General features: G+C 54.1%; 14 protein-coding genes across 20 annotated transcripts in view; all 14 read left to right on the top strand.

The window, feature by feature from the left end:
- Positions 1 to 1119: 1119 nt before the first annotated feature.
- Positions 1120 to 2246, top strand: ABB37_00799 (adenine phosphoribosyltransferase; the record flags this gene model as incomplete). Its single annotated transcript, XM_015797140.1, has 1 exon — positions 1120 to 2246. Exon 1 carries the CDS (start codon positions 1581 to 1583, stop codon positions 2244 to 2246), a length of 666 nt encoding a protein of 221 aa, XP_015665148.1. The 5' UTR covers positions 1120 to 1580.
- A 1185-nt stretch (positions 2247 to 3431) lies between these two features.
- On the top strand, positions 3432 to 4539 carry ABB37_00798 (hypothetical protein; the record flags this gene model as incomplete). Of its 2 annotated transcripts, none has more annotated exons than XM_015797139.1 (1): positions 3432 to 4539. In XM_015797139.1, exon 1 carries the CDS (start codon positions 3829 to 3831, stop codon positions 4537 to 4539), a length of 711 nt encoding a protein of 236 aa, XP_015665147.1. In that variant the 5' UTR covers positions 3432 to 3828. The 2 variants fall into 2 exon arrangements, with proteins under 2 accessions (XP_015665147.1, XP_015665146.1); XM_015797138.1 differs by having other exon boundaries at positions 3824 to 4539.
- A 1258-nt stretch (positions 4540 to 5797) lies between these two features.
- On the top strand, positions 5798 to 7018 carry ABB37_00797 (hypothetical protein; the record flags this gene model as incomplete). The annotated part of the gene is made up of 1 exon (XM_015797137.1): positions 5798 to 7018. One exon carries the CDS (start codon positions 5798 to 5800, stop codon positions 7016 to 7018), a length of 1221 nt encoding a protein of 406 aa, XP_015665145.1.
- A 1178-nt stretch (positions 7019 to 8196) lies between these two features.
- On the top strand, positions 8197 to 8552 carry ABB37_00796 (hypothetical protein; the record flags this gene model as incomplete). Of its 4 annotated transcripts, none has more annotated exons than XM_015797136.1 (1): positions 8197 to 8552. In XM_015797136.1, the coding sequence occupies exon 1, from the start codon at positions 8325 to 8327 to the stop codon at positions 8550 to 8552; it is 228 nt and encodes a 75-aa protein (XP_015665144.1). In that variant the 5' UTR covers positions 8197 to 8324. The 4 variants fall into 4 exon arrangements, with proteins under 4 accessions (XP_015665144.1, XP_015665143.1, XP_015665142.1 ...); XM_015797135.1 differs by having other exon boundaries at positions 8198 to 8552; XM_015797134.1 differs by having other exon boundaries at positions 8239 to 8552.
- Positions 8553 to 9088: 536 nt separating this feature from the next.
- ABB37_00795 (hypothetical protein) lies at positions 9089 to 9934 on the top strand (the record flags this gene model as incomplete). Its single annotated transcript, XM_015797132.1, has 1 exon — positions 9089 to 9934. One exon carries the CDS (start codon positions 9089 to 9091, stop codon positions 9932 to 9934), a length of 846 nt encoding a protein of 281 aa, XP_015665140.1.
- A 329-nt stretch (positions 9935 to 10263) lies between these two features.
- Positions 10264 to 11378, top strand: ABB37_00794 (hypothetical protein; the record flags this gene model as incomplete). The annotated part of the gene is made up of 1 exon (XM_015797131.1): positions 10264 to 11378. Exon 1 carries the CDS (start codon positions 10335 to 10337, stop codon positions 11376 to 11378), a length of 1044 nt encoding a protein of 347 aa, XP_015665139.1. The 5' UTR covers positions 10264 to 10334.
- Positions 11379 to 11848: 470 nt separating this feature from the next.
- Positions 11849 to 12850, top strand: ABB37_00793 (unspecified product; the record flags this gene model as incomplete). Of its 2 annotated transcripts, none has more annotated exons than XM_015797130.1 (1): positions 11849 to 12850. In XM_015797130.1, exon 1 carries the CDS (start codon positions 11891 to 11893, stop codon positions 12848 to 12850), a length of 960 nt encoding a protein of 319 aa, XP_015665138.1. In that variant the 5' UTR covers positions 11849 to 11890. The 2 variants fall into 2 exon arrangements, with proteins under 2 accessions (XP_015665138.1, XP_015665137.1); XM_015797129.1 differs by having other exon boundaries at positions 11870 to 12850.
- A 958-nt stretch (positions 12851 to 13808) lies between these two features.
- Positions 13809 to 14728, top strand: ABB37_00792 (hypothetical protein; the record flags this gene model as incomplete). The annotated part of the gene is made up of 1 exon (XM_015797128.1): positions 13809 to 14728. The coding sequence occupies exon 1, from the start codon at positions 13847 to 13849 to the stop codon at positions 14726 to 14728; it is 882 nt and encodes a 293-aa protein (XP_015665136.1). The 5' UTR covers positions 13809 to 13846.
- Positions 14729 to 15086: 358 nt separating this feature from the next.
- Positions 15087 to 16093, top strand: ABB37_00791 (putative mitochondrial protein kinase; the record flags this gene model as incomplete). Its single annotated transcript, XM_015797127.1, has 1 exon — positions 15087 to 16093. Exon 1 carries the CDS (start codon positions 15128 to 15130, stop codon positions 16091 to 16093), a length of 966 nt encoding a protein of 321 aa, XP_015665135.1. The 5' UTR covers positions 15087 to 15127.
- A 330-nt stretch (positions 16094 to 16423) lies between these two features.
- Positions 16424 to 19622, top strand: ABB37_00790 (putative mitochondrial glycine dehydrogenase; the record flags this gene model as incomplete). The annotated part of the gene is made up of 1 exon (XM_015797126.1): positions 16424 to 19622. The coding sequence occupies exon 1, from the start codon at positions 16704 to 16706 to the stop codon at positions 19620 to 19622; it is 2919 nt and encodes a 972-aa protein (XP_015665134.1). The 5' UTR covers positions 16424 to 16703.
- An 819-nt stretch (positions 19623 to 20441) lies between these two features.
- Positions 20442 to 21041, top strand: ABB37_00789 (methylmalonyl-coa epimerase-like protein; the record flags this gene model as incomplete). 2 transcript variants are annotated; one of them, XM_015797125.1, is made up of 1 exon in its annotated part: positions 20442 to 21041. In XM_015797125.1, the coding sequence occupies exon 1, from the start codon at positions 20583 to 20585 to the stop codon at positions 21039 to 21041; it is 459 nt and encodes a 152-aa protein (XP_015665133.1). In that variant the 5' UTR covers positions 20442 to 20582. The 2 variants fall into 2 exon arrangements, with proteins under 2 accessions (XP_015665133.1, XP_015665132.1); XM_015797124.1 differs by having other exon boundaries at positions 20473 to 21041.
- A 965-nt stretch (positions 21042 to 22006) lies between these two features.
- Positions 22007 to 23127, top strand: ABB37_00788 (brix domain containing-like protein; the record flags this gene model as incomplete). Its single annotated transcript, XM_015797123.1, has 1 exon — positions 22007 to 23127. Exon 1 carries the CDS (start codon positions 22039 to 22041, stop codon positions 23125 to 23127), a length of 1089 nt encoding a protein of 362 aa, XP_015665131.1. The 5' UTR covers positions 22007 to 22038.
- A 542-nt stretch (positions 23128 to 23669) lies between these two features.
- On the top strand, positions 23670 to 24002 carry ABB37_00787 (putative Lsm7p protein; the record flags this gene model as incomplete). Its single annotated transcript, XM_015797122.1, has 1 exon — positions 23670 to 24002. Exon 1 carries the CDS (start codon positions 23727 to 23729, stop codon positions 24000 to 24002), a length of 276 nt encoding a protein of 91 aa, XP_015665130.1. The 5' UTR covers positions 23670 to 23726.
- A 293-nt stretch (positions 24003 to 24295) lies between these two features.
- ABB37_00786 (hypothetical protein) overlaps positions 24296 to 27297 on the top strand; it is a gene marked incomplete at its 3' end in the record, with an annotated part of 3614 nt that continues 612 nt past the window's right edge. The window contains exon 1 of the mRNA XM_015797121.1: positions 24296 to 27297. This exon is cut by the window's right edge and continues 612 nt beyond it. Within this exon, the coding sequence (XP_015665129.1) occupies positions 26218 to 27297 (1080 nt within the window). The 5' untranslated portion in view covers positions 24296 to 26217.

The following is a 27297-nucleotide window of genomic DNA, read 5'->3' as shown; positions in this document are numbered from 1 at the left end:
AGGAGAAGTAATTATTTGCAATCGTTTGCGCTGTTTCTCCCTTCTTCTCTGCCCCTTTTTTTTTTGGCAGTTGCTTGTCGTGGAGTTGCTCCTCACCTGTCGCTGCCTCACAGTGCCAAGAGGAGTTGAAAAAGTTTTATTTGTTGATGGATGCTTATCTTCTTCACACGATCGATGGGCGTGCGCACTCGAGCGTGCAGACAAATAAAGGCGTAGCCGTCCGCAGGCTTTGCTACATGTACGGCAGAAGCGCAGTGCCCAATCGAGTCAACCGCATACGATCGCTCTACGTCACGGCGAGTAGGTAGTGCTGGCTTTGATGCCATCAGTAAGAGTCGATTGGTTTTTCGTTTCTGTGTATGGTGAAAAAATCCCCGTGCCTCGTCGCCTGCGCGTGCACGAGTGCAATTTGGGAAGCGCGGCCTCCACCACTGTTGACCCGGTGGACCAGCGCGCTGTATTCTCTACGCCCCACCGACGGGGGTCACGCCGACCTCGAACGCCTCTTTATCCGGCTTTTCCCTTCAGCGACAACTATGTCCATGCTGACGTGTCCACGCACGCATGTCACCTCTCTTTCTTATTTTGTTTACTCCACGAACCTGGAAAGGAAAAAAAAAACGGACGTAGCGGACTTTAACGTAACTTAAGAGGCGTCTTTTTCTCTCTTTTTAGCCTAACCAGCACCCCATCCCGGTCCAGCAAAGAGAATCGAAGAAGAGAAACGTGGCGGACGTGAAGGGGGAAAAGGGAAAAGTTACTGAACCCATGAACGAATCTCAGCGGTTCCTTCAACTGTCAGTTTGCCTTCACCCTACAGCTTACAGAAGATTAGCGAATGCGCAGGGTGCCGTACAGGTGGGCGGCACCAGCGCACTTCAAACTGCGGTTCGAGGAGGCGTGAATTGCGCCGCTCCACAATTGTGGGCTGCTGGCAGGTGTGTTGAAGCAGCACTTTTTCTGTTTCCATTAAACTGCAGGATGTGCTGCTGTTGTGTTTGGCCAGCGACCATCTAATCTTTTGGTGATCTGTTTTCCTGTTTTCCTCTTCTCCACTCCACCGTTCTCTTTTCCTTGCGTTCACACATGTGTTTGACTACGAACCCCTCTGGCACCAAAGGAGTAGTCTGACACAGGCGATTGAGTCAACTCCGCCATTTCTGTGTTTTTTATTCTTCTTTCTTAGCTCTTTTTCCCTCTCCTAGTTAGCCTTCGCTTTCAGTAACGGACAACATACATCGACTCTCTTTCACTATATATATAAACATCTTCAAAAATTGTCTTCTATTCCCTATCAGGTATCTTTCTCTCTTTTAGGTTTTTTTCCTCCGTGCTCTCACCTCAAAAAATAACATCAACGTTGAGGAAAGCCAAGCGTAAACACAGGCGGGTTTTCATTGCTGTCAGAGTCTCTTTTTGATCGTCTTCGACAGGGTTACACAGCACCTACTTCTCTGAAGAATCGAACGCAGTGGCGACATCATTGTTAACAGCTGTTCCTGCTTGCTGGTGTGAAGTTGCTTTCCTTCTCTTGTTGCTAGTGATATAGATAAATATTACTATCATTTACCTTCGCTACAATGTCGTATCGCGATCTCATTGAGATGGGTCCGCACCATTACATGCTGAGCCCCCGCCACCCGCTCTCGAAGGGACTGACCAACGCGGCTCAGTTCACCTGCCTGACGGCGGCGCAGCCGAAGCAAATACCGCGGCTGTACGACGTGAGCAGCATTACCATGAACCCGAAGCTCTTTCACACGCTTATGCACTTCCTCGCCAACCGCTACCTCTCCATGGGCAAGAAAGGGCCGACGCACGTTCTCGGGATCGAGACGCGTGGCTGCTTCATCGCGGCGCCGCTCGCCTTCCTGCTCGACCTGCCCTTCGTGCCGATGCGGCGGGAGGACATCTCGGAGATCGAATTCGTCTCCGACGGCGAGGACAAGCCGCCGTCGCGGCCGATTGGCGTCAAAGAAGGCAGCATTGACAAGAACTCGCGCGTGCTGATAGTGGACGACTACATTTCGACCGGCAATACGATGGACTCCGCTATGGATTGCGCGGTGATTGCCGGTGCGACGATTGTGGAGGTGGTGGCGATGTGCGACACGTCCGCTGGCGGCGGTGTGGAGTTGATCCACAAGGAGAAGACCTTCACAAACATTAACGTTGTCACGCTGTTCCGCTTGCGCAACGCGCTGGATGTCCTCGAGTACAAACGTCTTCTAAAGTCTAACTATTGAGGATTGAAAAAGAATAGACGATCATCTAGCGGAGATTTTTCTTTTTTAATTGTTTTCTGCCTCTGCGCATCTGCCTCAAAAAGCATGTGCTCTTTGGCCACTTCATCGGATGCGGCGTTGGCTCGTCCACGCCATATAAAGCATCCGTGTCGTTCAGCGCGGTGGTGTAGTCGGACAGATTTTATTCGCTGTACTGGTGTGTCATCTTGTCTGTATCGTTTAGCGTGTGTGAAGCAGGTGGGTGTATACGCCGTGACAGCACTCACGCATCTGCCTTTGAAATCGGCGCTGCATGCGAAGTGGGAAAAAAATGACAGAAAAAGGTCTGCTACGTTGTGGTTGTGTTGTGTGCATAGTATTGTTGATAGGTGGCGGCGTGTCTGCAGTGCTTCTTGCTGGTTCAACGGGGGCACTGTGTGAATTGCACCACTTGCTGTGCTTGTCTTTGCTTACCAAAATTGCAGCTTCAAAAAGAATCCGTTTGCACATAGCGGCTTTGTTCTCGTTTTCAACTTCTTTTTTTTTTCTATTTGCTTGTCCACGCGGCCAACGCACCCCATCGCGTTGTGATGGGATTTAAGAGCATGCACGAAGACACAAAACAAAAATTCTTCTTTTTTCTTGACGAACGACCAGCCTTTGCTTTTTTGCTGTTCCACCCTCTTTCTATATGCATCTACCTATATAGGCGTACGACGTAGTTGATCTGTCATTCACATCCACGACGAAGCCAGCAAACACGGGGCTCCTTTACTCCTCTTTAAGCGATACACAAACCGTAATATACGTCCAAAATAAATACAAAAGAAATGAAATGAAAGGCCTCAACACGTTTGTAACTTTACAAACAGCAAAAGCAACAAAAGGTGCTTCACCACCTGCGGCTCCACGTAGTAAGTTCCCGAAAGCAGTCACCCGCATCCACATGAGCAACGTATGCAACTCGGCGTTGTGAAATACAGCGCACATATGAGAACGGCAAAAGGTGATCATCTAGTCCCACGTGGACTGTGGATGTAACAGTCTATCGGATGCGCGAGCGGTATTTTAATGTGAGTGCTATCCTCTGCTTGTTTTATCTGCCGAAGTTGAATGCCTATTTTTTTTGTTCCACAGCTCTTCTGAACTCTCCATTTCCCCCCTCGCTGTTCCCCTGAGTTGATGTTCTTGTCTTTTTTCTAACTAGTGAATTAGTGCCGAGAACCTTTTTACTGTGGTGCGCTCCTCTCGTAGTAGGTGTCATTCAACGCCCTCCATTCCTCCGATTTTTATTTCCGCTGTTCTGTGGGCCGAAGAAGCTGTCGTGCGTCTTCACTCTCGGGTTTGTTTGTCTGCTTGGCCGCACTGCAGAGAGTACGTCGGCAGTGCTCCCCACTCCCACACACCCCACCGTTGGTAGCCTTCGGTATTGTTAAAGCCGGTGCTTTTCCCAAAGCGGCCGCGCAGCTGAGCCATTTTCCACGCGGCTCCCTTCACGCGAATACACACGTTTCAATAAAGACAGAAAATCGTTAACGTTTGCGATTCATTTCACGCTGCCTTTTATTTGATTTCTTTTCTTCTCGTCCTCTCGCTCAGCGTCATGCCGTCGTATGTTGAGATCACTGGGTCCGTCATGGCGATGGCGCTCATGTCGGACCAGACCCTCTTTACCCTCTACCACTCGAACAGCTACGCGGCAAACCCTGTCATGCTGCGCAGCCCGAAGCCGATGGTGATGCGCGATGTCTTTCTCACTAAGTGCACCTCCTTCTTCCCCAATCCGCTCTCCTGCCTGTACGTGGCAAACCTGACAGACTGTGTTACGAATTGCGCCATGGCGTGGACGGTGGCGAAGCCGATCACGGAGGTGCTGGGCTGGCGGCACGCCGTGGGCCTCTATATCGGCGCCGGCTTCTTCTCCAGCTTCGCCTACATCTTTGCGATGCAGGTCAACAAAGCTAAGGCGAATTCGAAGTTTGACTGCACCGCCACGAGCAACGGCTCCTACGCTGCCTACGCGACGCTGGCGCTCATGATGCCGAGGTGCTACATTCCGTATCTGAAGCGGGCACCCATTATGTGGCTCGCCGTGCCCTACCTGCTGAAGTGCACCTATGATGAATACATCTCGCCGAGGTTTGTGGAGCGGCGACGGCCCGGTGACATTGAACTGCGCAACTGGGGCTTCGTCGGTGGCGTCTTCTTTACTCTGATCTACAGTAGCTTGTTCTTCCGCACACGTAGCGACTTCACACTAGCAAGGATGTTTTTCAAGAATATTCAAAAGAGCGCCACGAAGGCGGCTGCATAGCACAGCGTAGCAGCAACAATACTACAGGGAAAACGTAGAACATCGCTTTAGTGGTGCAGCATGGAAAGAAAGAATCAAACTTTGGACTGCTTCGGTGGACCGAGTGCGAGCAGGAGATGCGCTAGAAGGAGGGGGAGGAAAGAGGGATGAGGGATGAAATGATAGCCGTCGTGGGACTGCTCGACGTATCCCCATTATTTTCCGTAAAATGAGGAGTCGGTTGTATATTTCGTTTCATGCCCTTTTTGTTTTATGCATTTCGTTTTATTTTGTAGCACTCACTCGTTCACCCATATTTCGGTCATCACACATACTACCAATCTTTTTTTTTTCTAAAGAAAGGAATGTGAGCATCGTTCTATCGGCCGCCGTTCGTCGCCTCTTCCGTCGGCATCGTCCAGTGTGCGTGGCCAAGTTCGAGCGCAGCAAGCAAACAAAAAAGAAAAGATATTGGTAAGTGAAACGAATTTGTGCGTCGTCATCGGCTATGTCGTCTGTGTACGAAACAACGCCCTGCGTGAGTTTTATGGCAGCCTCTGCGAATCGTGTTATTTTTTTTTTTGTGGTATCCTCCGTCATCTCTGCGTAGCGAAGGCGCCGTCGCATTTCTTCGTGGCATTCGCGTTGTCGATGACTTTTGCCTTTGCCGCCCACTCGTCTCCCGTTTGTCTCTGCGTCCCTGTTACCATACGCGCCCTTTGCTACGACCGACACACCACCCGTTAAACACACACACACACACACAACGTCTTGTGTTCCTTTTCTTTTTTTTTTCCACCAAGAGGGAGTTGCGCAGCGGCTGAACTGCCTGTGTTCGGCACTCCGTCGTCCTTTTAAGCCTTCTACGTCGCTAAGATTGACCGCTGTCCCGTCATTGTTGCCCTCTCTTTCGGCGTTCCGTGTGTGCGTGCGTGTGTGTGCTTGCGTGGGCCAGGGAGCGGAAATAAAGCGTCTGATAGCATCAAAAAAGAAAGTGGAGCGACTTCGTCACCCTTCTCCATCCGCGAGAGGTACTAGAAGGCGTGAGTGCGTCGGTGGGTGGATTTGTTGGTGTCCCTCTGCACATGAATTGGCAATCGAATATATATTAATATATATTTATATATTTGTTTATGTATCGTAACGTAACGAGCTCCATTGTCTTGTCTTGTCTTGTCTTGTCTTGTCTTGTCTTGTCTTGTCTTGTCTTCTTTTTGATAATAACCTCTTCACAAACTTCTCTTCCTCTTTCTATTCGTCACACCTGATTTTCTTCTCTATGAAGGGAATTATGCAGTACGCGCCGTGTTGCGATGCAGTGAGTGCACTGTCCGATAGTGAAGTTCGGTCCAGCAAGCCGCGGCTGTTCAGCGCCGCCTTCTCGCACCTCGACACAGCGCAACTGCCAAAGGTGCTGCAACTGCGCCCATCTTCTTCCCTTACTGGAAACGCGCCGTTGTGTTGCGGAAGCGAGTCGGGGCCGACCTTGCCGACGCTGCTTCCACATCGTGAGAGCCGGCGCTTTCTCGCGCTTATCGACCTCTTCGTGAACAACGAGAAAATTCAGCTGAACCTGGAGTCGTGCCGCCTGCCCTGCGCCTACGAAGTTCAAATCCTGCCTGACCTGATCGACCGGCAGGCCCGCCGCTACAACGACCAAACGGAACTGCGTTTTTCGCTGCACGTGCGGCACTGCAGCATCAAGGCACGCAACCTGTACCTCTCGCTGCGCTTTCCGTGGGGGACGACACACTACCTGGGACCCCTTGCGCAGCAAACGGTTGTCTCCTCGGCCCGCTTTGTCAGCGACCTGCCGACGTCCGTCACGTTGGTGCTGGACGTGGATCACTGCATCCCGGAGGAGCTGGACGCCCCGCTGCCGTGCGAGATGTTGCTGAAGGAGCACGTGAAGACGATCCTCGAAAACGACGACTTCTGCGGCTCCATCGCCGCCGCCCACGTGCAAAACCTCGTCCGTGATTTCCCCTTCTACGCGGCGGCCATGCGGCGCTTCCGCAATTGGTCCGAGTACGTCATCCTCTTCGCCGATTTCTACGGATGCTGGGGGACGGTTCAGTACGAGGAAGAAGAGCACGCCACGCTGGGGCTGAGCAGCCTGACGCCGCCCGGCGAGCTGCGGCTCGTGGCGAACAGCTTTGCCTCCCGCTACGCCCGCTCCGACGTACACCGCGACAAGATTAAATGGCGCGCCTTGTGCGACTTCCGCGATCAGGTGTTGGAGGGGAGCGCGGATGTTTGCAAAGCTGTCTGTACAAGTCGCAAAGGTGAAACGACGCTCCGCCTTTCTCGCAATTTTATGCGTGCGCTGAGTAATGAAGGGAGCTTTCGCACGCTGAACAGCGTGAATTACCTGCACGTGTTGGAAAGTCTGATGGAGTCGCGTTTTGTCTTATTCAATGAGCTGCATCCTATTCAGGTGGACTCGTGTATGCTGCCAAACACGTCCGAAGAGTTGCTGCTGACGGTAGGGTCGAGATAAGAGACCCGTCTTCATCTGTCAGCAATGTTATTTTAGGTTTCTTATTTTCCCCTCTGTGTTGTTTTTTGGTTTTCATACAGATGACGGTTTTCTGCTCCAGAATTAATTTCCTTCTCCTTTTTTTCAATTTTTTTTATGTCGCATGCGAAGGGAGGTCGCATTCGTGTGCGCTCCTCCCAACTTGTGAATACTGTGCGCCACAACGCTCAGTTTTCCGCCTCCTCCTTTTCGTTTCCCTTACCGCTATTCCAGTTGACTTTATTAAATTCTTTCTGTGTTGTTTTCGTTGTGTTTCGTCCGGTGCGTGGGTGAGGAAGAGGCGTGACGAAGGCGGAAGAAAGCACCTGTTGCCGTTGCGGGCCCACATTCTCTCCTTTGGTTGCCTGCGGTGCTGTGCCCGATCTCCGTGCCGCCTGCCTCGGGTGTCGTGTATTTCCTGCGGTGCTATCTTTCTTTTTGTTTTTTTTGTATTCGGCGAGGTGCGATGAGCGAGGGATACCGGCGGCATTTGCGGCCCCCAAAGTGGGCCGATGTATCCGTGTGGGAAACGCAGGTTCCCGGACTTCGTCACCGCCTCAACAGTGTCCCGATTTAGTTTGCTGTTCAATTTCATTCTTCGTTTCTTAAGAAAAAAAAGAAACAATAATAATATCAAAAGAGACAGTTGTGGAGGTGGCATGGGTCCAAAACTAACGAACGTCGACGTGCGTGCTAGCGTGTCGACAGGTGCTGCGCGTCACACGGCGAAGAGCTTTTTTTTTCATTTAATTTTTGCTTTGTGGAGTTCTCACTTAGGAGTCTTTCAACGACGTTCAATCGTTTCCTCAGAGTACTCCCTCTTTTTTTTTTCTTGGATGCGTTGAAGCCGGTTTCCCACAATGAACATACGAAGGAGAAAGAGAAGCGCATAGCTCGAAGTGCATTTGGAGGTGTGGAGTCGTATGCGGTTCGGCTGTGCCTCCAACGAGCGCCACTGTGAATGCACGAGCGAACTTTTGTGCAGCACCGCCATCAAACACGAATTTAAAGTCCCGAGTAGCGTCGTGAAGGCTTTTGCGGAGGATCTTTGGAACCTTTTCCCACCGCCGCCTCCTTTTGGCGCTACGCTCTAGTGTGTGTGAGTGAATGGACGCTTTGCAGATGCTCCTCTCCTGCTCCCCTCTTCGATGTCTTCTTCCAGAAAAAAAAAACATCACTTCACTGCTGACTTTCGCTAAAAAGGCAGTCACCTTTTCGCCAAGCGCTCTCATACACATTCAAGTATATATTGATATAAGGTAGGTTATTCAATTGGAAGAACTTCACAATGCCGGGTCGCCACGGAAAGCAGCGCGTGAAGCGCAAGAAGTCGAAACGGCTCCCCGTGACGGAGATGGAAAAGACGCTGAAAGATAGCATTCACGGTCGCAAGCGAAAGGAGAAGAGCATTCTCAAGAACCTCATTCCTCCTCAAATCACGCCGAAGATGAACAAGGTGGCTGTGTCGACGTCACTACCGATGTTTCAACCCCCGAAACCGAAGAAGAAAGCGTGAAAAGCAACAACAAAGAGCTATACCAACTTGTTTTTATTTGAGTCGTGCTCAACCACGGTGAACCTGTCGCTAATGCTGTAATGTCGGTTAATGCGTGTTAGTTAACTACGAAAGCTGAGAAAAAGGAGGTGGTCTGGTGCGTGAGTGCATCAATGCAAGGTGCGCATCAACGAAACGTGTCTCTTACGTTTCTAATGCCGCAGTTAAACATACAACTTTTGTCCATTTGGTTTTTTGTTTTCTGAGAGAAGGCCGTTGTGTGCTCTTTCCTTTGCAGCACCGTCCCCACGTTACGCTCTTTTGCGTTGCGGATGTCGAACCTTCCTCGCCGTAGAAAGCACCTTATGTTCGCACACCTGCTTGCAATACAGCTCCTTTGCGTTTACTCGCCGCTTCTTTCTCCCTCCTCCCTCTCTCTCTTCTCTCTTTCGTTGTTGGCTGTGGGTATCAAATCATACATCAACATTCGCGGGAGCTGAAAAAGTTTTTACTCTCTTTGCTGGTGCCGCCGTTTGCGTCTCCCGTTGTCCTTCAGCATGGATCAGAAATGCACGTATTGCTTTCTCGACATTGGGCCAGTGATGACCACCGTTACGACTTCCTCGGCGAATGAGGTGCACACGTGGGAGGTGGCGACACCTGCCAGTGTCGGGGCAGCTTCAGTGAATATGGAAGCTCTCCTCGTGAACGGATGCGGCGTTGCGGTCGTGGATGCGTTGCTGCGGCGAATAGCGAAATCGGCACATCTGGCGACGGTGGGTCACATCGTCCTCCTATCACGTCACGACACTGCACATGATGTGTTTTATCGCTATGTGCTGCGTTGGTTGCACGGTGCGTGCCCCTCCTCCACGCCGGTGAGTGTGATGCCCCTCCCCCTCTACGCAGCACGGCTGGCCGGCGTGGAGAGTGCGGTGGTGGTGGAGTGCCACGAAGGAGTTGTGATGTGCACACCCGTTCTGGAGGGCGTTGTGGCCTCCGACGCGGTAGCTCACTGGGGAGACGTGCGAGAAGCGACCGCATCCGATGCACTTCGCAGTCTACCCGAGTGCTGGCGGCACGTGTCTCGTGCTGTCATGACGGCCATGTCTGCAGCAGCGCGGTTGCTTGACGACAGCGAGCAGAACAGCAGAAGCGGCACACCCTTTCCCCATTCGAGTGACGACGTTCACAAGAACGAGGTTGACCGCAGGTTAATCGATGCAATTCCTTTTGTTTACGAGATGGAGCAGCACCTCCGGATTTGTCGACGGCGCGAGCTAGACGCGTGCTTATCCACAGTGGTTCTGTACGGTGACGTTGCGACGGTGGTGGAGGCGCGCTACTGCCTGGGGCTGCTTCTCTCGATGTTTCTTCCGGACAGCCTCGTCACATGGTGTTGAGCAAAGCAAAGAGGTTTTCTTCTGCTGTTGTTGTTGTTGTCGACCTTCTGCTCTTTATCGAATTGTTTCACTTCCGCTTCACACTGGCTGCTGAAAGCAGTGACGAAGAACTGTAAAGCTTTCTGCCTCCGCAATCGGCTCCAAAACAAACACTTCACAGACTAATTCTTTTTTGTTTTTTGAGGGAGGAAGGGGGGGGGGTATGCAACAATCTTGAATTACAAATGATTGTGTGTCCTCGTTACGAGTAGGCGTTGTATGGCGCCTGCTCCGGCGTATTAAAACTGCATCGTTTCTTTTCTTCTTTCTCTCTCTCTTTCGCTACTCCAGCACGCACAGAAAACATCAGCGAGTTTCGTTGGTTTTTCATTTTCGATTATTCAACTCCCAGCTGGCCACTATGAGCCTTCCATCTCCTTCCCCAGACCCGGCGTCGTCAGGACAGCTTCCGACGCAGCAGACGCTCGCAGACCGCATTCGGCAGAACCAAGAGGAGCAGCGGCGGTGTGTCGGTGCACGTCGCCACGTTGGCCTGACGGTGCCCACCGAGGCGGAGGTGGCCGCCATTCTGTCGGCACGCACCACCGCTGCCACGCGCGACCACCAAGACGAATTGGAGGACGATGTCGAGCGGACCGGCGTCACGGCGCTGCGCTGCTACGACGTCTCGCTCGATGAAGCCGCCGATGATGTCTTTCAGGCACCGCCTCACCTGAGCGACGTGCAGGTGCGTCAAGACTTGGCGCGCCCTCTGAACAAGCTGATGGCTATCTTTGCGCTGCGCCTGCGATTGGCGAGTGTGTTGGAGACGGTGATGTCAGCTCGGGACGGCAAGCAGGCACGGCTGGGCAACACCAAAAGTGACGAACTCCGAGAAGGAGAGGGGAGTCACTTCCCGCTCCCGTCAGCCTCCGCGCTTCCGCAACTCAGCACCCTCCTACGCGAGCTGCCACTGCCCGATATCGTGTCCCACACGCTTTGCAGCTACGATGCGGGGGAGCACGCCTCCGCCCAGCTGTTCGACGTGCCTCGTAGCCGTCCGCTCCACGAGCCCTTTGTGTTTCGCCTGCGTCACTTCACAACGGTAGGGATGCCGTCCTTTGCGCTGGACATCGCCGCACAGGCGGACAAGGAAACAAAAGGCGGCACGGTGGACTCGTTATCTTTGGGGGCGGCGCAGGTGCCCGCGATGGACGTGCCGCAGCCGTCGTCGTCGCCGTCTGCCGCGGCTCTGCTTGGGAGCGGTGTAGACGCTGTGAAGAGTGCCGGGGGCCTGACGTCGTCTCTGACGCGCGTTGCTTCGGAGGCACGCAGCGCGCGCCACCCGCGTGAGACACCAGCGGACAACACTGGTGGCGCGGACGCAGAAACATTTCCGGCTGTTCTGCCCAGCAACGCACGTGCCGGCTGCGCGACAGGCCTTATGCATCCGCAAGGTATGTGACGGTGTGGGCGTGCCTGTGTGTGTCTGTGTGTGTCTGTCTGTGAGTGAAAGAGGCAGACCGAGGGAACCTGTTTCGCCCTTTTCGACTTTTTTTCCCTCTTTGTGTTCGTGATGTATTCAATTCAATGCACCAGTTTTGGCGACTGTCTCTATGAACTGTAAATGAAAGCAGGCGTAGCATCCGCCGGATTGCATCGCCCCACTTTATCTCTTCCCTACATAATGGCAGAAAGAGAAGAAAATGCGCAGTGGGGAAACCGTTTGTCGTCGTGGGGAAGAGTATCGTGGGAGGCAAGTACAACCGCATACCTCCGCATCACTGCAACGCGGCGACTGTCTCAACTGGTCTTACATTGGTGGAGTGGCGATGATGGTGGTGCTCATCACTTTGTCGGTGATCATGGCCCTCAAATTCGTTCTCTTTCTCCTTGCTTACGTACTTTATCATGAATGTACCCTCTTGCACAATAGCGCGCTCTTTTCCTTTAGCAGCTGGGTTTTTTTTTTCTCTCATGTCGCTCAACGTATCTCTTGGCCCGTGGAAGGCCGACAGCGCGGTGGCCAACTGCGAGTCGTGTGGGGCCGCCTTCAATTTGTTTCACCGCCGCCACCACTGTCGCTGCTGCGGCGGCATCTTTTGCTCCACCTGCACCGCCCAGACTTTTGTGATCCCGACCTACCCCTCCCTCATCCCGCAGCGTGTGTGCCGGGAGTGCCACGCACTGCTGTCTTCGCGCGAGACCGGCCGCAGTCAGCAGCGCGACCGGGCCCTACTGCAGCAGTTCCAGGAGCACAACTCGCTCGATGGTGACCCGTTGGGGCGGTGCTCTCACGCTTCGCAGCGTCGCGAACAGCGCGACAGCGGCGGGCCGCTTGTCCACCGATCCCTGCGTGTGTCGTCGATAAACTCCGACGACATCGACGGCAGCTTTGTGGACTGTGTCGAGCGCACCGACACGGGGGATGACGACGCGGCTGACGCCGTGTCCTCTGCCGTGGCGGGCGTGCTCTCTTCGTGGAGCGAGCAGCAGCACAGGAGTAGCGTGTCGTTTCTCCCCGTACTGAAGGACAGCATCGTGCGTAGCGGGGAGCTGCCGCTGCTGAATGTGCTGCTCTTTCCCTCACCGCAGTGCTACACAGTGAGCGTGTTAATGCTGTCGAAGGAGGACACCATGCGAGATCTTATCCTGCGACTTGCGGAGCAGTACTTCAAGCTGGCCAACGGTCCGTTTAAGAAGATCACCGACTCTGCCAAGGAGGACTTGTGCTCGTCGCTTCAATTCTACTCCGAGATGCAGTCCATCTCACCCGACCTATCTGCCATTGAGGTAGCGGCGCACTGCACCCACGTGGTGCTCACGACGCTCTCTCCCAGCGGGTTTGAGAAGGAGCGTGACAACTCCACGCAGGAGTCCTCGCTGCTTCACTTCTTTGGTCAACACGATGCTGTTTCCGTGGGGAAGACGGAGTGACGCGTTGCGATGCAGCTGAAGACGGCATCATCAGCAGCTGTAGTAGTGTTGCTGGACAACGAGACTCTCACCTGCAGCCACGTCCAACTGTAGAACTCAACCGTTGGTCGACAGTTTTTATTCTCTCGTTTGTTCTGGAATGCCCATGAATGTGCTTTGGTGCTTGTTTCTTTTTGTGTTGCTATACGGAAAAAAACTGTGTTTTATATATTTTCATGGTTCTCATTTGATTACTTGCTCTTTTGTTGTGTGTGTGTGTGTGTGTGTGTGTGTGTGACGAGGTGCATCGACATTCCAAAGCGCTTCCATTCAGCGCTCTACGTTCGTGTGTCGGACTGGCCGCTCGCATCTCCTCAACGGTTTCTATGCCTTTGCCGATTCTGCCGCTTCAAATGTGGGAAGGATGCCGGCGAGAGTTGCGGCGTTGTAAATGAACTCTCCTTTTCGTGTGTGCTTTCTTTCACCGATTCTCAGCGCGTGTCTTTTTTCGGTGTTTTCTTTTTATTATCTTGCAGCACTTTTCTTCGTCGCTTCCACATCGATTCATTGTTTCCTTTTCTTTTTTCTTTCTTATTTCGTTCTCTCTGCTCTGATTATTTCTGTTTTTGTCTTTCTCCGTCCTTGGTGTGTCTATCGCTGCTTATATTGTTGATGAACCACGCAAGATTCGTGTGCAAGGAGCCTTTGAGCGAATGTGGGAGGACTACCTCCCTCGCACGCTGGCATGCAAGCCACTCATTTTGCAGATTCGCAGCCGCTCTTCTGCATTAGTCTTTGTGTTCAACGGCCCCCAAAAAAGAACTCATCCCCGTCTTTTCCAACGATGCTCACGTCCTGAGGTCCACTTTTTCTGGCGGACTTGTCGATGCGTATGTGTCCCATTAAATGGAAGTGCTAGGGCTCGTAAACTTCTCCTCTCCTCTCCTTCCCCCCCCCCTCCCCCATCTTCTCGCCGTCAGCACACTGCAAATACTTCATAACATCGTGTTCTTTTGCATGCGATTTGTTTCGCACCAGCACCGTAAGCCAACCACAAACATCGCTGTCCTGATGGACGTGTCTCAGTTTCTCAAGTCTTTCAAGAAGAACGTCGCCGCTAAGGGCAAACGCGTCTCTGCGGTGGGTCCAAGCGCCGGCGTTACGGATGCGACGGAAGCGGAAGAGCTGAGCGAACTCCTGCACTCCGACAGCGATCACGAGACAGAGGGGCCGTCGGCGGACTACGTGGTGGGCGGTCGTGCGGACCGCATCAACGGGAAGCGCTACGCCGCACACGAAAAGCACAATCAAGAGTTCGAAGCTCTCAAAGTCTTCAGCACCAACGTCAGTCGAGCCGACGAGCCGGGACGCCTGCAGCGGCAGCGCGCCGCCGTGGCTCAGCAGCTGAAAACCTCACAAAAGCGTCCCCGGGCAGAGTTGGTCGCGTCCGTGCGTGGGGAACTGTTGCGACAGCGCGAACAGCTGCAGCGAGCGCGCGCCTCTGCTTCCGCGGAAGTGGCGGGGGAAACTCCTGTCGCGCAGGTGGAGGCAACCATGGTGCAGGTGGAAGACCTGTTATTGTCGCAGTCCGCGGATAAGGCAGCAATCGGCCCGCCCACTGCAACGTTGCTGGACTTCCTTCCTCCTGCGCGTGCGCCTGCGGTTACCCTGGTGGCGGCCTCTTCTTCAGGTCCGCCGGAAACAACCGTAGGGCCATCTTTCCCTGTCGCTGAGTCTGCGATGGTTGCGGCCGCCAGCGGTGTTAGTGCAGCACCCTCTTCCCTGCCTCGATCAACAACGGGTGCTCAGGCGAAGGCGACGGAGACGCCTGCACCAGCGAAGAAGCGGTCAAAATTTGAACTGGCGATGGCGATGGCGAAAGCCGATGAGAACGAATGAAAGGAGTATGACGGCTGATGGATGACTCTCCTTGCATCACCTAGCAATAAACTCTCTTATGAAGACGTCTAGGGATGCATGCCACCTGCGGATATATTTAATCTCCACAAGAAAACGTTCACGGTCCCTGTGAAGTATAAAAGGGCAGTCGAGGCTTTCTGAGCATTGCAGGAAAACAGCGCTCTGATGATGCCGGCCACCTCAACGTGGTATCCGGGTCCAGTACCCACACAGTGGGGAAGCCATCGTAGGCGACGGCGTTTTTTTTTTTGTCCTGTCCACATCGCCCTCTCTTCTTTGTTCGATCTCCTCTCTGTTTTCTGCTCCACTTGCACTCCTTTTGCTCCACCAAATGTAAGTGTGGAACTGGCGACCACACACAGATACACTCAGACACGTATGGTTGGCGACATTGACTCCTACAGGTTTTTGCGCACGGAGCAATTGACATCGCCAGGGGGCGTCTGTGCGATGGAGAAATACGCGTTGGGGCCACTCATTGGGGAAGGTCAGTTCGGCAGTGTTCGCGCAGCTACGGTGAAGAGCACCGGGCAGGCCGTTGCTGTGAAGCTCCTGCACGTGCCCCGGGTCGCGGAGGGCATCCCGCACCCTGTGGCTCGAGAGCTGCTCGTGGCCTCACGGGTGTCCTCGCCCTTTCTTGTGAATACAATTGAAGTGCTGCCGTACGGCTCGCACATGGTCCTCGTGATGGAGCGCTGCAGCGGGGACCTCGCAGCGGTGCTGCGCCGGTGCACGCTGACCCGTCCCTTTCCCCTGCCCCTTGCCCAATCTTATCTGCAGATGCTGTTGAGTGCACTGCACACTCTGCACTCTGATGGCGTGCTGCACCGCGACGTCAAGCCCGCCAACTGCTGCATCGCGTGCGACGGCCGTCTGAAGCTGGGTGACTTCGGCCTCAGCCGTCCACGCAGCGACGACATGTCGCACGAGGTCGTCTCGCGGTGGTACCGCGCGCCCGAGCTGCTCTTTGGCCGGCGCCGTTACGGCGGGGAGGTCGATCTGTGGGCAGCAGGGTGCATCTTTGCAGAGCTGCTGCGCGGCTACGGCCAGCCGTTCTTCACCGGAGATGGCGACATCAGCCAGCTCGCTAGGATATTTGACGTGCTGGGCACACCCGTCGGTGCCACGGGCGACATCTACCGCAAGCTGCCGGACTGGGAAAAGGTGTGCTTCGAGGAGAAGCGAGGCAGCGGGCTGCGAGCGCTGCTCCCGCTGGCGCCGGCGGATGCGCTCGACCTGCTGACAGCGCTACTCGACCTCGATCCCGGTGCGCGGCCCACTGCGGCGGAGGCACTTCGTCATCCGTTTTTTGCGCTCCCACCAGAGTCACTGCGACGCTGCTAGTACTTGAAACAACATCAATAATAAAAAGAAATGCCCACCTGTCCTGCGCGGCGTGGATAAAAAGGGCCGTAATCTTTTTCGTAGTCAGTCGTGCCGCTCTCATCATTTCGTGTGTGTTGTGAGAAGCACAGATGCATTCGGCCGCGACGGTGATGGCTGCAAAAAGAAAAGGTCTTTAACCGTGTCCCACCCTAATAGTAGTAGCGGTGCTAAAATCGTGATTGCTGCACGTCTCTTCTCTCACTTGTTTTCGCCTTCTTCTCGTCTTACGTTTCTGTGTCTTCCGTCGCCCACACTCCGGTGCGAACCACTTGATGGACGCAACAATCAGGCCCGCCTCCTTCTGTCTTTGCCACTCGTATCGATTCTCTTTTTCTTTTCTCATTTAGCATTAGTTCATCGCCTCTGGCAAGATAATAAAGTGAAAGGTTGTGTCGATAGCGCGCGCCTTAGGGGCTTCACGCATCATTTATTACTTATCACCGTCGCAGCGGAACTCCGTCTCGCTGCTGTCGATTTTTTTCCAAAGTAATCAACCCAACAAAGCAACCAAAGCAAACATTTTACTAAACCGAAAAGGAAAAACTCACACATTCCTCTACACTCGCCGATGCTCCGCCGCTTCCTCTCTGTCCGTGCCGCGGCGCCGGCACTTCTGGTGCGGTACACGTCCACCGATGTGTTCCTCAACCGCCACATCGGCCCCACCCGCAAGGAGACTGCTGAGATGCTAAAGACGGTCGGAAAGGAGAGCCTCGCCGAGTTGATGACGTCAGCGCTGCCGAGTGATATCTTGCGCACCCCGCTGAACACATTCAAGTCCCTCAGCGAGACGGAGACGCTCTCCTTCCTCAAGAGCGTGGGAGGTCAAAACAAGGTTTTGAAGAATATGATTGGGCAGGGCTACTACGAGTGCATTGTGCCACCAGTGATCTTGCGCAACGTGCTGGAGAACCCGATGTGGTACACGCCGTACACGCCCTACCAGGCCGAGATCTCGCAGGGACGTCTGGAGTCGCTGCTGAACTTCCAGACCATGGTGGCGGACATCACCAAGATGGACATCTCGAACGCGTCACTGCTGGACGAGGCTACAGCGGCGGCGGAGTGCATGTACCTGTCTCTGAACCACCACCGCCACAAGCGCATGAAGTTCTTCGTCGCACAGGACGTATTTGCGGCCTCGATTGAGATGATCCGCACCCGCGCCCTTCCACAGGGCGTCGAGGTTCTCGTCGGTGACGTGGCCAACGCCGACCTCGCCGACCCGCAGCTGAGCGGCGTGTTTGTCCAGACATCCTGCGCCAACGGCGGCCTGCACGACTACACCGACTTCTTCGCACGTGCCAAGGCGAGCGGCGTCGTCTGCTGCGCCGCGGTCGACTTGCTGGCGAGCTGCATCGTCAAGCCGGCGGGGGAGATGGGCGCGGACGTTGTGGTGGGCAGTGCTCAGCGCTTCGGTACCCCGCTCGGCTACGGAGGCCCGCACGCCGCGTTCATGGCCATGACGGAGGACTTCAAGCGCCTGTCGCCTGGTCGCATCGTGGGTATTAGCAAAGACAGCGCCGGCGACCCGGCCATCCGCATGGCGCTGCAGACACGCGAGCAGCACATCAAGCGTGAGCGTGCCACGTCGAACATCTGCACCGCGCAGGCGTTGCTGGCGAACATGAACGCCTTCTTTGGTATCTACCACGGCCCGGAGGGGTTGAAGCAGCTGGCGAACGAGATCCACTGCAAGGCGAAGTTGTTCGCTGTGGGCATGGAGTCCCTCGGCTTCACGCCGCTGAACAACACTTACTTCGACACCGTTTCTTTTGCGTTCGAAGGAGGCGCCTTCACCGCTGAAGACTACGCGCAGCGCTGCATTGAGAAAGGCATCAACGTCTTCGTGAACCCCAAGACGAAGCACGTCTCCGTCTCCTTCGACGAGGCGACCACGGAGGACCACATCAGCACTCTGTTGCAGGCCGCGGGGATGACGACGCCGAACATCGAAGCACTCACCCGCGTTGCGGACACCATCGTTGTGGTGCCGGAGTCCCTGCAACGCACCTCGAAGTTCATGCAGGGCAACGTCTTCAACAGCCACAAGAGTGAGCTTGAGCTGATGCGGTACATCCAGCGGCTGCAGCGGAAGGACTACGGCCTGACACACGGCATGATTCCACTGGGCTCGTGCACCATGAAGCTGAACCCCGCCGCAGCGATGCGGGCGCTGAGCTGGCCGGAATTCAACGCCCTCCACCCCTACGCACCGGACGACCAGGCGCGCGGCTACAATGCGATGATTCTCGACCTGAAGCAGAAGCTGTGCGATATCACCGGCATGGCGGCATGCTCGATCCAGCCGAACAGCGGCGCACAGGGCGAGTACTGCGGCCTGCGCGTCATCCGCGCCTACCACGAGTCGCGCGGCGAGGGGCACCGCAACGTGTGTCTCATCCCCATGAGCGCGCACGGCACTAACCCGGCCTCTGCGGTGCTGGCCGGCCTGAAGGTGGTGACGGTGAAGTGCCTCGACAACGGCAGCGTAGACCTGGCGGACATGGAGGCGAAGTGCAAGAAGCACGAGAAGGAATTGGCGTGTCTCATGATCACCTACCCGAGCACCTACGGCTTGTACGACCGCGACATACGCAAGATCACGAGCATGGTGCACGAGCACGGTGGGCAGTGCTACATCGACGGTGCGAACCTCAACGCGCTGGTCGGCTACACCGGCCCCGGCTTCATCGGCGGCGACGTGTGCCACATGAATCTGCACAAGACCTTCAGCATTCCGCACGGCGGCGGCGGTCCGGGTGTGGGCCCGATCACGGTGCGCCAGCACCTCGCGCCCTTCCTGCCCAATTCCGTGTACGGCGCCTCCGTGGGCGGCTCTCAGCCCTTTGGACAGGTCTCGCAGGCGGCCTACGGCTCCGCGTCCATCACGACTATCTCCTACGCCCTCATCACGATGCTCGGCTCGCGCGGCCTCAAGACGTGCACCGAGTACGCCGTGCTGAACGCGAACTACCTCAAGAAGCGTCTGGAGGAGCACTACACCATCTGCTTCCTCGGCCACAGCGACTTCTGCGCGCACGAGTTCATCCTCGACGTGCGCCCCTTCAAGAGGACGGCGCACATCGAAGCCGAGGACGTCGCAAAGCGTCTGATGGACTACGGCTTCCACGCCCCCACACTGGCCTTCCCGGTCGTCGGCACTCTCATGATCGAGCCGACAGAGAGCGAGTCGAAGCGCGAGCTGGACCGCCTCGCTGACGCGCTCATTTCCATCCGCCGCGAGATTGCCGCCGTGGAGCGCGGCGACCAGCCGAAGGACAACAACGTGCTGACAAACGCCCCCCACACAGCGAAGTGTGTGACGGGTGACGAGTGGAACCGGCCGTACTCGCGTCAGCTGGCCGCCTACCCGACCCACCACCAGTACCGCGAGAAGTTCTGGCCCAGTGTGGGTCGGATTGACAGCACCTACGGCGATCGCAACCTCATGTGCTCTTGCCTCCCGCTCGAGTTCTACAATTAAATTCGAGGTGTGTTCGTGTGTGTGTGTCTGTGTACGTTGTCACCGGGGGACGTTGCAGAGGAAACGCATGGTTTCTGTTTTCTCCTGTAATTTTTCTTTCTCTCTTTTCTCGTTCTCTCTCCTTGTTTTACTTACATGTCGAACGAACCAACTGACAAATGCAGTAATGCCGTTCTCCTCGTTGTTGTTGACGCTGTGTCAACGCCATTGTTTGCTAGCATTTCCTTTTCCTTTCGACATCGGTTATTTATTCATTTTGTAGTTCTCTAAACAACTTTGAGCAGATAGCGTGTTGGCGGTAGAGATGACGGTATCGTCGACTCGGGCTCACCTCACGCTCGTTCACGTGCGCCTCTTCGTAAATCTAGCACAAATGTGTGTGCCATCGCCCCTTTTTCTTCTTCTCTGTGTGCAAGTTATAGTTGTCGCCAGGCGTATTTGCGACTCCAAAAAAAAAACTGAGTTTTTCCCGCTGAAAACTGCAAACACTTCCGTGATCAGTTGAAACATTTTTGTGAGAGGTGGCTCGTAAGAAGAAAAAAAAAACGTGTTTAACTTCTACGCTGCGACGTGCAGGTAAAGCGGCGACCGCAGCAATAGCAATAACATTAACAATAATAATACAGCTTAACTGGGTTGTCCTTTTGACGAGGCTGGGCGGTTTCCGTTTCCGTTTCACGCATGCATAATGTAAGGAAACCGCTAACCTCTTCCGTTGTCGACGGCCTGAGCCCCGCCTCGCTGTTACTTCAAGCAACTTCTGTTTGGCACTTCTCTTCGCTTTTCTCTTCTACCTCATTAACGCCACCTTGACAAAAAGGGATAACCACCGCTCTGTTTTTCTTCGATAGCTTTGTTTTTGTGCTCGCTTCGCCCCACCCGTGTTTTATTGCACCTTCATACGATACTTGCTCTTCCCACACCCAACAACACCAGCACCAACATCAAACAAGAAAAAAAATGTTCGTTCGCAACGTCGCCCGCTTAGCCCTGCCAGCAAATCTGGGTCGGCTAAACCACGTCGCCATCGCCGTCCCGCCCAGCCGCAACATCGTGGAGGCCGGTGCGATTTACAAGAACCTCTTCGGTGCGGAGGTGAGCGAGCCGGTGAAGCAAGAGGAACACGGCGTGATTACGGTGTTCGTGCAGCTGCCGAACTCAAAGATCGAGTTGCTGCACCCGCTGGGAGACAAGAGCCCTATTGCGGCCTTCTTGGAGAAGAACAAGGCCGGTGGCATGCACCACATTTGCCTCGAGGTGCCCGATATCGCTGCCGCGATGAAGAAGTGCAAGGAGGGCAACATTCGCTGCCTTGGCGAAAAGCCGAAGATCGGTGCTCACGGCAACCCCGTCATCTTCCTACACCCCAAGGACTGCGGCGGTGTGCTGACGGAGCTCGAGGAGGTGAAGCCGCAGTAACCCGCGGCTCACCGATATCGGTGGCTTTCTTCTCTATCTCTGTCTTTGCCTTTTCCACCGTTGTGCCCCGCTGCGTCGCGGACCGTCTGTACGTACGACTTTTTGAGGTGATTGGAAAAGAAGACGATCAAATCAAAAAAAAACTCTTTTCTATGCGCTAATACAAAACAGTCTCCCTTTTTATTGTTAAAACGCTTAGTTCCTTACGCGTGCTATCGCACGTTTTTTTTTTCCTTTTCTAAAACTATCTCTTGCTTCAACGATTCTTCTGTCCTCACGGCTAGAAGTTCTCAGTGAGTGGCCTGTGTGGTGCTCTTCGCCTGCGTTTTCGTTTCTTTTTAAAGATCGTCTTACTTGAGCCAGCGCTTCGTGTCAGTCATGTTCGTTACATTGAAGGTGACCTGCGTATATTTCTTTCTACAGTTGCCGGTTTTCTGTTCTCTCACGTAGCCTTTGTGTGTCGTTCTTACCCGACGCCTCAGAGTACGCACAAGACGGACACACCAAGGCAGCACCTTGTGCACGGGTGCTCCTGTGAGAACCACAAAAAATATATATAAACATCTCTATTTTGTTATTCTGTAGTTCTAGCAACGTCCTATCAACTCGCTAATGAAAATAGCAATCAATGGGCTGCAAGCTGCACCTCGCTAAGAAGCGCACACGTGAAGCGTTGCCGCGTGCTGTAAAGCGTGAGCGAATGCCAGAAAGAACCACACGAAGCGTGCAAACACGTGCAATGACGATCTTGTAGCGTACATGGAAAACGCAACAGTTGTTGGGCTTCAGCAAGGAAGCCACTCTGAGATGTTGACGAAACGACGTACTCTCTCTATCACCTGCGTCACATCAGCCATTCTTTCCTTCTCCCTCGCCTTTCCCCTTTCCTCTTCTGTGTGCGAAAACACCGCGACTGCTATTTGCCTTCCATGCGATGCTCCCGTTTCGAATAATAATAATAAAAAGAACTTATTTCCAGGACCTTCTTTTTCTAGTCATGTCAACAGTCGGAGGCTTTCAGCGGCGAACGGCGAAGAACGCCACCACGCGTCGCGCAGTGAAACAATACGAGCCGAAGGTGGTCGAGAACCCGAAGCGCGTGCTCTTTCTGAAAGGGGCGTCCTCGACGGATGCTGTGAACGATGCGATCATCGACCTCATGGCCATCACGAAGCCGTACTGCAAGAAACTCGCCAAGAAGAACGCGTTTTATCCTTTTGAGGGCCGCCAGCATCTCGAATTCCTCGGCTTCAAGAACGACTGCTCGCTTTTCTGCTTCGGGGCAAGCAACAAGAAACGCCCGAATAACCTCACGCTGGGGCGGCACTTCGATTTCCACGTGCTGGACATGATCGAGCTTGGCATCCTCGCGGCGGACCGGCTGGACATGTCGAAGACGTTGGGCATCGACGCCGGCTCCGTGGGCGGCAAGCCATTTTTCGTCTTTGAAGGCGGTGAGTTCGCCTCCGATCCGGCCTTTGTGCGCCTGAAGAATCTTCTCATTGACTTCTTCCGCGGTGGCCACGACGAGGCGATCAGCCTAGACGGCTGCGACCGCGTCCTCTTCTTCTCTCTGCGCTCGCAGAACGGCGAGGATGCGTGCGTTGCCCCGTCCACCGACTGCTACACGAACAAGCCGCCTTCCGAGAAGGGCAACACTGTTCTGTGCATGCGGCACTACGCGGTGCAGAAGCCGTCCGCCGCGTCCGGGGTTCCCAAAGCGATCAAGAACGTTCAGCTGTATGACATTGGGCCGAACTTCGACTTCGAGCTGCGCCGCACGTCCTTCGCTACACCGCAGGAGTTCAAGGTGGCCTGCCGGGTGCCGCGCGAGACGCTGGCGACGATGCGGTCGATGGCTGCGAACGTGAAATCGGACGCCCTCAACAACCTCCGCGGCCAGCTGCACGTCGGCAATCAGGACGTGAGCGAGCTGAATCTGCGTCGCTTCAAGGCACACCGCCGCGGTGGCGCTGCCGCTGACGCTGCGGAGGTTGCAGAGGGTGCGGAGGAGGGCCACAAGCCCCGCCGCCGCCGCGCACGTGCCGAGGAGCCGGGTGACGTGCGACCTGAGACTGACATTTGAGCACGGTAGAATCGACTTGAAAACGAAAAGAACCGAGCGATTCTTCGTCTCTAACTTATGAGTAAGCTGTCTTTTATTGTTAATGTGAAGGCGATGCTGTGCCTGTGGTTTTCGCCTTCACTTACCCCGGCTTGTTCGTGTTTTTCTTTTTCTTTTTTCGACTAACCACTGTAATAATGGATTACTAACCCTGCCGTGTGTAACAAGAAACTTCAAGAGGTAGACATATCTGCTCAGCGGTGATGAACAGAGAAGTAGAGAGAGACGAACAACACCCCTCCAAAACGGGTACACCAAAGAAGCGTGCATTGTTGCGGCTGTGAACAACGAAGTACGTCGTTTTTGTGACCTTTTTTTTACCCGCCCGCTCGCTTTTTCGTTTGCCGAATCTGACAATTGCACTGCACGTGCTCGCACTGGCGCCTTCGTGCGCTCTCTTCATCTTGGATGATCCGTCAATTTCCAATGCCTGTCCCGTTACGATAGTTTCTTCTTCTCCTGTATCTCTCTGAGGGGTTTTTCCGTCAAAAATATCGCGCTCAGCACAACGACCTCCTCACCATTTTATTCTTTTCCTTTGCTCGGACGCATCGGGAGCGATGTCCGCTGAAGCCGCGCACATTCTGAGAAAGAAAGAGAGCATTCTTTCTCTAGAGAAGTACCTCGACCGCAAAGTTATCGTGTCGCAGAACTGCCATGAAATTCACGGCGTTTTGAAAGGCTTTGATAATAACGTGAACCTGGTTCTGGCCGACGCTGAGATGTGGCATAAGGATACGCTCATTCGCACCCTGGGCGCTTCGGTCGTTCGCGGTGGCCCGACCACGCTTGTACTCTCAGGAGATATGGTGCTGATCGCCAATCCGTTTGCGTAACCTGGAATGCGCTCTACTCCTTGCTCGTAAGACCGTATAGTAAGCATACTCAAGCGAAAACGAAAAAGGAAACATAATAGATCCGCGACGACCGGCTCTTTGCCTGCGCAATTTCGGTACGTGACGGCACGCTGCTAGGATGAGCTGCCACAAATGTTTAATTCGAAGTGGCGCAACAGTGATACCACGGCGGTACATGAGGCGGTGTTACGGATCCACTGCTTTCAAAAACTCCCCTTCTTCCTCTCCCCTCTCCCCTCTCTTTCTTTTCTTTTCTTCCTCTGCTGCCGCAAGTTGCCGGTGTGACGCAGTGACTCGCAAGGAACGGCATGACCCACCGCTCTGGAGTCCGTTGCGCACCCCTCTAACACTTCCCCTCACCCCGAAGATGAGCGGCGCTCAATGACCGACGTTGTCATCACATAGAGGCTCATTATGCCAGACAACGTCATCCGTTGGGAAGAAGTGGTGAGACGGCAGCGCGTGGAGTAAGGGCCCTTCCGTTTTGGGAACAGGAGAGAGATCACAGCTTTTTTTTCCATGAATGTTTTTTCTTCAAAAAAAACACGGGTTCTATTTCCTAACCTGCTCGTGGTGCGTCAGTGGCTACATCCTAGTCCACAGTTTCGCCCCATCCTCTGCGGTGACTGTGGCCCTCGTCATCTTGAGGTATGCTTGGGAAAGAGGAACCTCTCATAATCAGAGTTGCGGTAGCGGCCACGGGTGACGCTCTTCTCGCCTTCGTTCCTGTGCTACGCGCGATGCTTGTAGCTGCGCACCTGCGTCGTGTCACAGCATTCAATTGCGAGAGAAGCGCATTTACAGGGCTGAAGAGCTGCCAAATGCTCGCAGAAATCGATGTGTCCGTGGTCTGGCTGGCGCACCACGCCTCAAGAAGCTTACTGCCAGCAAAGGCAGATTGCGTAACGTAAAAAGATTGGACCCGTTGTCTGCTGGTTACTGATGTTGCTGCTGTGTTCGTGATAAACTGTTGACGGACCTGAACACTCGTGTGAATTCCGCCACTCTGAGAGTGCTCAATGTGGCAGGCTGTAACGCGATTGGCACCCGCTTTTTTTGACCTCCTGTGCAGAGATCGAAGGATAGTAAGGTCACGCCTCGCACGACAACAGCAGTGAAGCATTCAACAACAGAGCGGATTGGCTGTTGTCTCTGCAGACAGGCGAACGGGGAATAGCATCATTAACGTTTCGAATTGACGCGTTTCGTGCTGGGGTGTCGGTGCTGAGTTGCATCTTGATGAAGGGATGGAGCTTCAGAGTGCGACGTGTCAGGGTAGATCAGCAGCGTTGCACGACCTGCCGATCTTTCGCGGTATTATGCTTTCTCTTTTTTTACCACTCATCCGACAGCACAACACAGCATGCCCCGACTTCTCCTGTTACCATCTGGACTGAGGTGTTCCGCTTACGGTCTACTTTGAGAATACCTGAAGCAGAACTCTTTTTATCATCTTTCTTTTCCTTCTAGTTGTTTGGCTCCGCCCGCAACGCTCATTTCTTTGCATGCTTCGTGCGCGAGAATCTTCTGCTGATTTTAATGTGAGTTTCCTTTGTGATGATGTATGTCCACTGGCAGCTGTAGTGTTTAACAGCTGCTACACAATGGACGTATCCATGCATTCAAACTGAAACACAAACGAAGGGATTCCTCAGCAGGCGCTACTGCACTGTAGCAGTGGTGAGACTTAACAAGCGAGGCAACGGAAGCGGCGACGGTCTCGGCCAACACGTGTAAAACAAAATGTGTAATCCCACTTTTAAACTTCCCATATTTCTATGCTGCAAATGTTTCCACATCGGGAAGCTGTTTCATTCGCTCTCTGATACTCGACAGGTAGAAGAGACAAGTCATCTCTCTTTGTTCTACGTCGACCTCTTCTCCTCCTCCCAGATCTACCAGCAGCGCATTACACATTTCTTCCAGTAAACGAGTTAAACTCGAAGACCAAGAAGCAAACATACGCGACTGCACGCACAGTTCCACATCCAGAAAAACAAAGCCTCTCTTCACGAAGATGTCGCTCAAGGGTCACATTGAGGACTTCAGTGCGTCGCTCTCTTCCGATTCGCTGGGTGATGCACGCAAAGCACTGTCGCGCCTGCGAATGGACGGCATTGCTCAGATAATGAGCTTCATGCCTCTAAAGTATTTCACGCGCAGTTTTCACACACTGAGTGCCGTGTGTCCGCAGATGAGACTTGACACGGAGACGCTGATACACTACCGTGACGTTGGAGTGAATCGTGGTAGCATAGTGGTAAGAGGCAACCACCTGATCTACCGGATCGCATCGGTGAAACGCGATGTAACTCCACAAAGGCTTGAACACTCGCTGTGGTGGGCGGATCGGTGCGGGCTGCCGCTGAGTGTCACCGTCAACAGCCACAACAGAGACGTACTGGCACTTCTCAAAGCTCGTGTAAGGGACCGAGTGGAGGAGCTGCGCATCGAAGACAACACAACAACTGCGTGCGCGCAAGACTCCGCATCAGAGTGCGACGGTTATTGCGGGAGCTTTCTCTGTGCGCTTTCGGGGTTCCCACACGTGACAAAACTGTCATTTGGCAGCAGGGGGAAGTCTTTTTTTATGTTATGTTTTGCTGACCTGGATCCTTCGCTACGTGCTGCAGCTCAGATGCCGATCAGCGAGATCAACGTTACAAGACTTGAGAAACTGATAGATCTCTCCGCGCTGGCTGGATCACAGCACCTTCGACACCTGAAAGCCACCCGTTGTGGAATACGGTCAGTGACAGATTTGGTGAGCTGTCCGATGCTCACTGACCTCGACGTCTCCAACAATCGACACCTGCAGACTGTATCGGCTCTCGCAGACGCACTGCGCCTCAAAACTCTAATCGCAAAGGATTGCGACATACAAGGCTTAGACGGCCTCGGCAACTTCCCCTCCCTCAGCACCCTTGACGTGTCAGGCAACAGATCCTTAGAGAGCCTTCGCGGACTTGATGGTGCGCCGAGCCTCGAGAAGCTTATTCTGCGCAATTGCAGTAGTCTGCGCAGCGTCGATGGGCTGAACACCTGCCGGCTACTCCGCGAGATCGATATCTCTTCCAGCAGTGCCTTGGTGGACCTGAGCGGCCTTGCTGGTGCGCCATCTCTTAGGATCATCAAAGCGGAGTGCTGTGGAGTGCGCACCCTCAATGGGCTGAACACCTGCCCGCTACTCCGCGAGATCGATCTCTCTAAAAACAAAACCTTGGTGGACGTGAGAGGTCTTGCTGGTGCGCCGAGCCTCGAGAAGCTTATTCTG

The sequence above is a fragment of the Leptomonas pyrrhocoris genome, assembly GCF_001293395.1.
Source record: "Leptomonas pyrrhocoris isolate H10 chromosome Unknown, whole genome shotgun sequence".
Classification (NCBI taxonomy): Eukaryota; Euglenozoa; class Kinetoplastea; order Trypanosomatida; family Trypanosomatidae; genus Leptomonas; species Leptomonas pyrrhocoris.
Note: the sequence above shows the minus strand (reverse complement) of the source record. Positions and strands in the feature narration are given on the sequence as shown.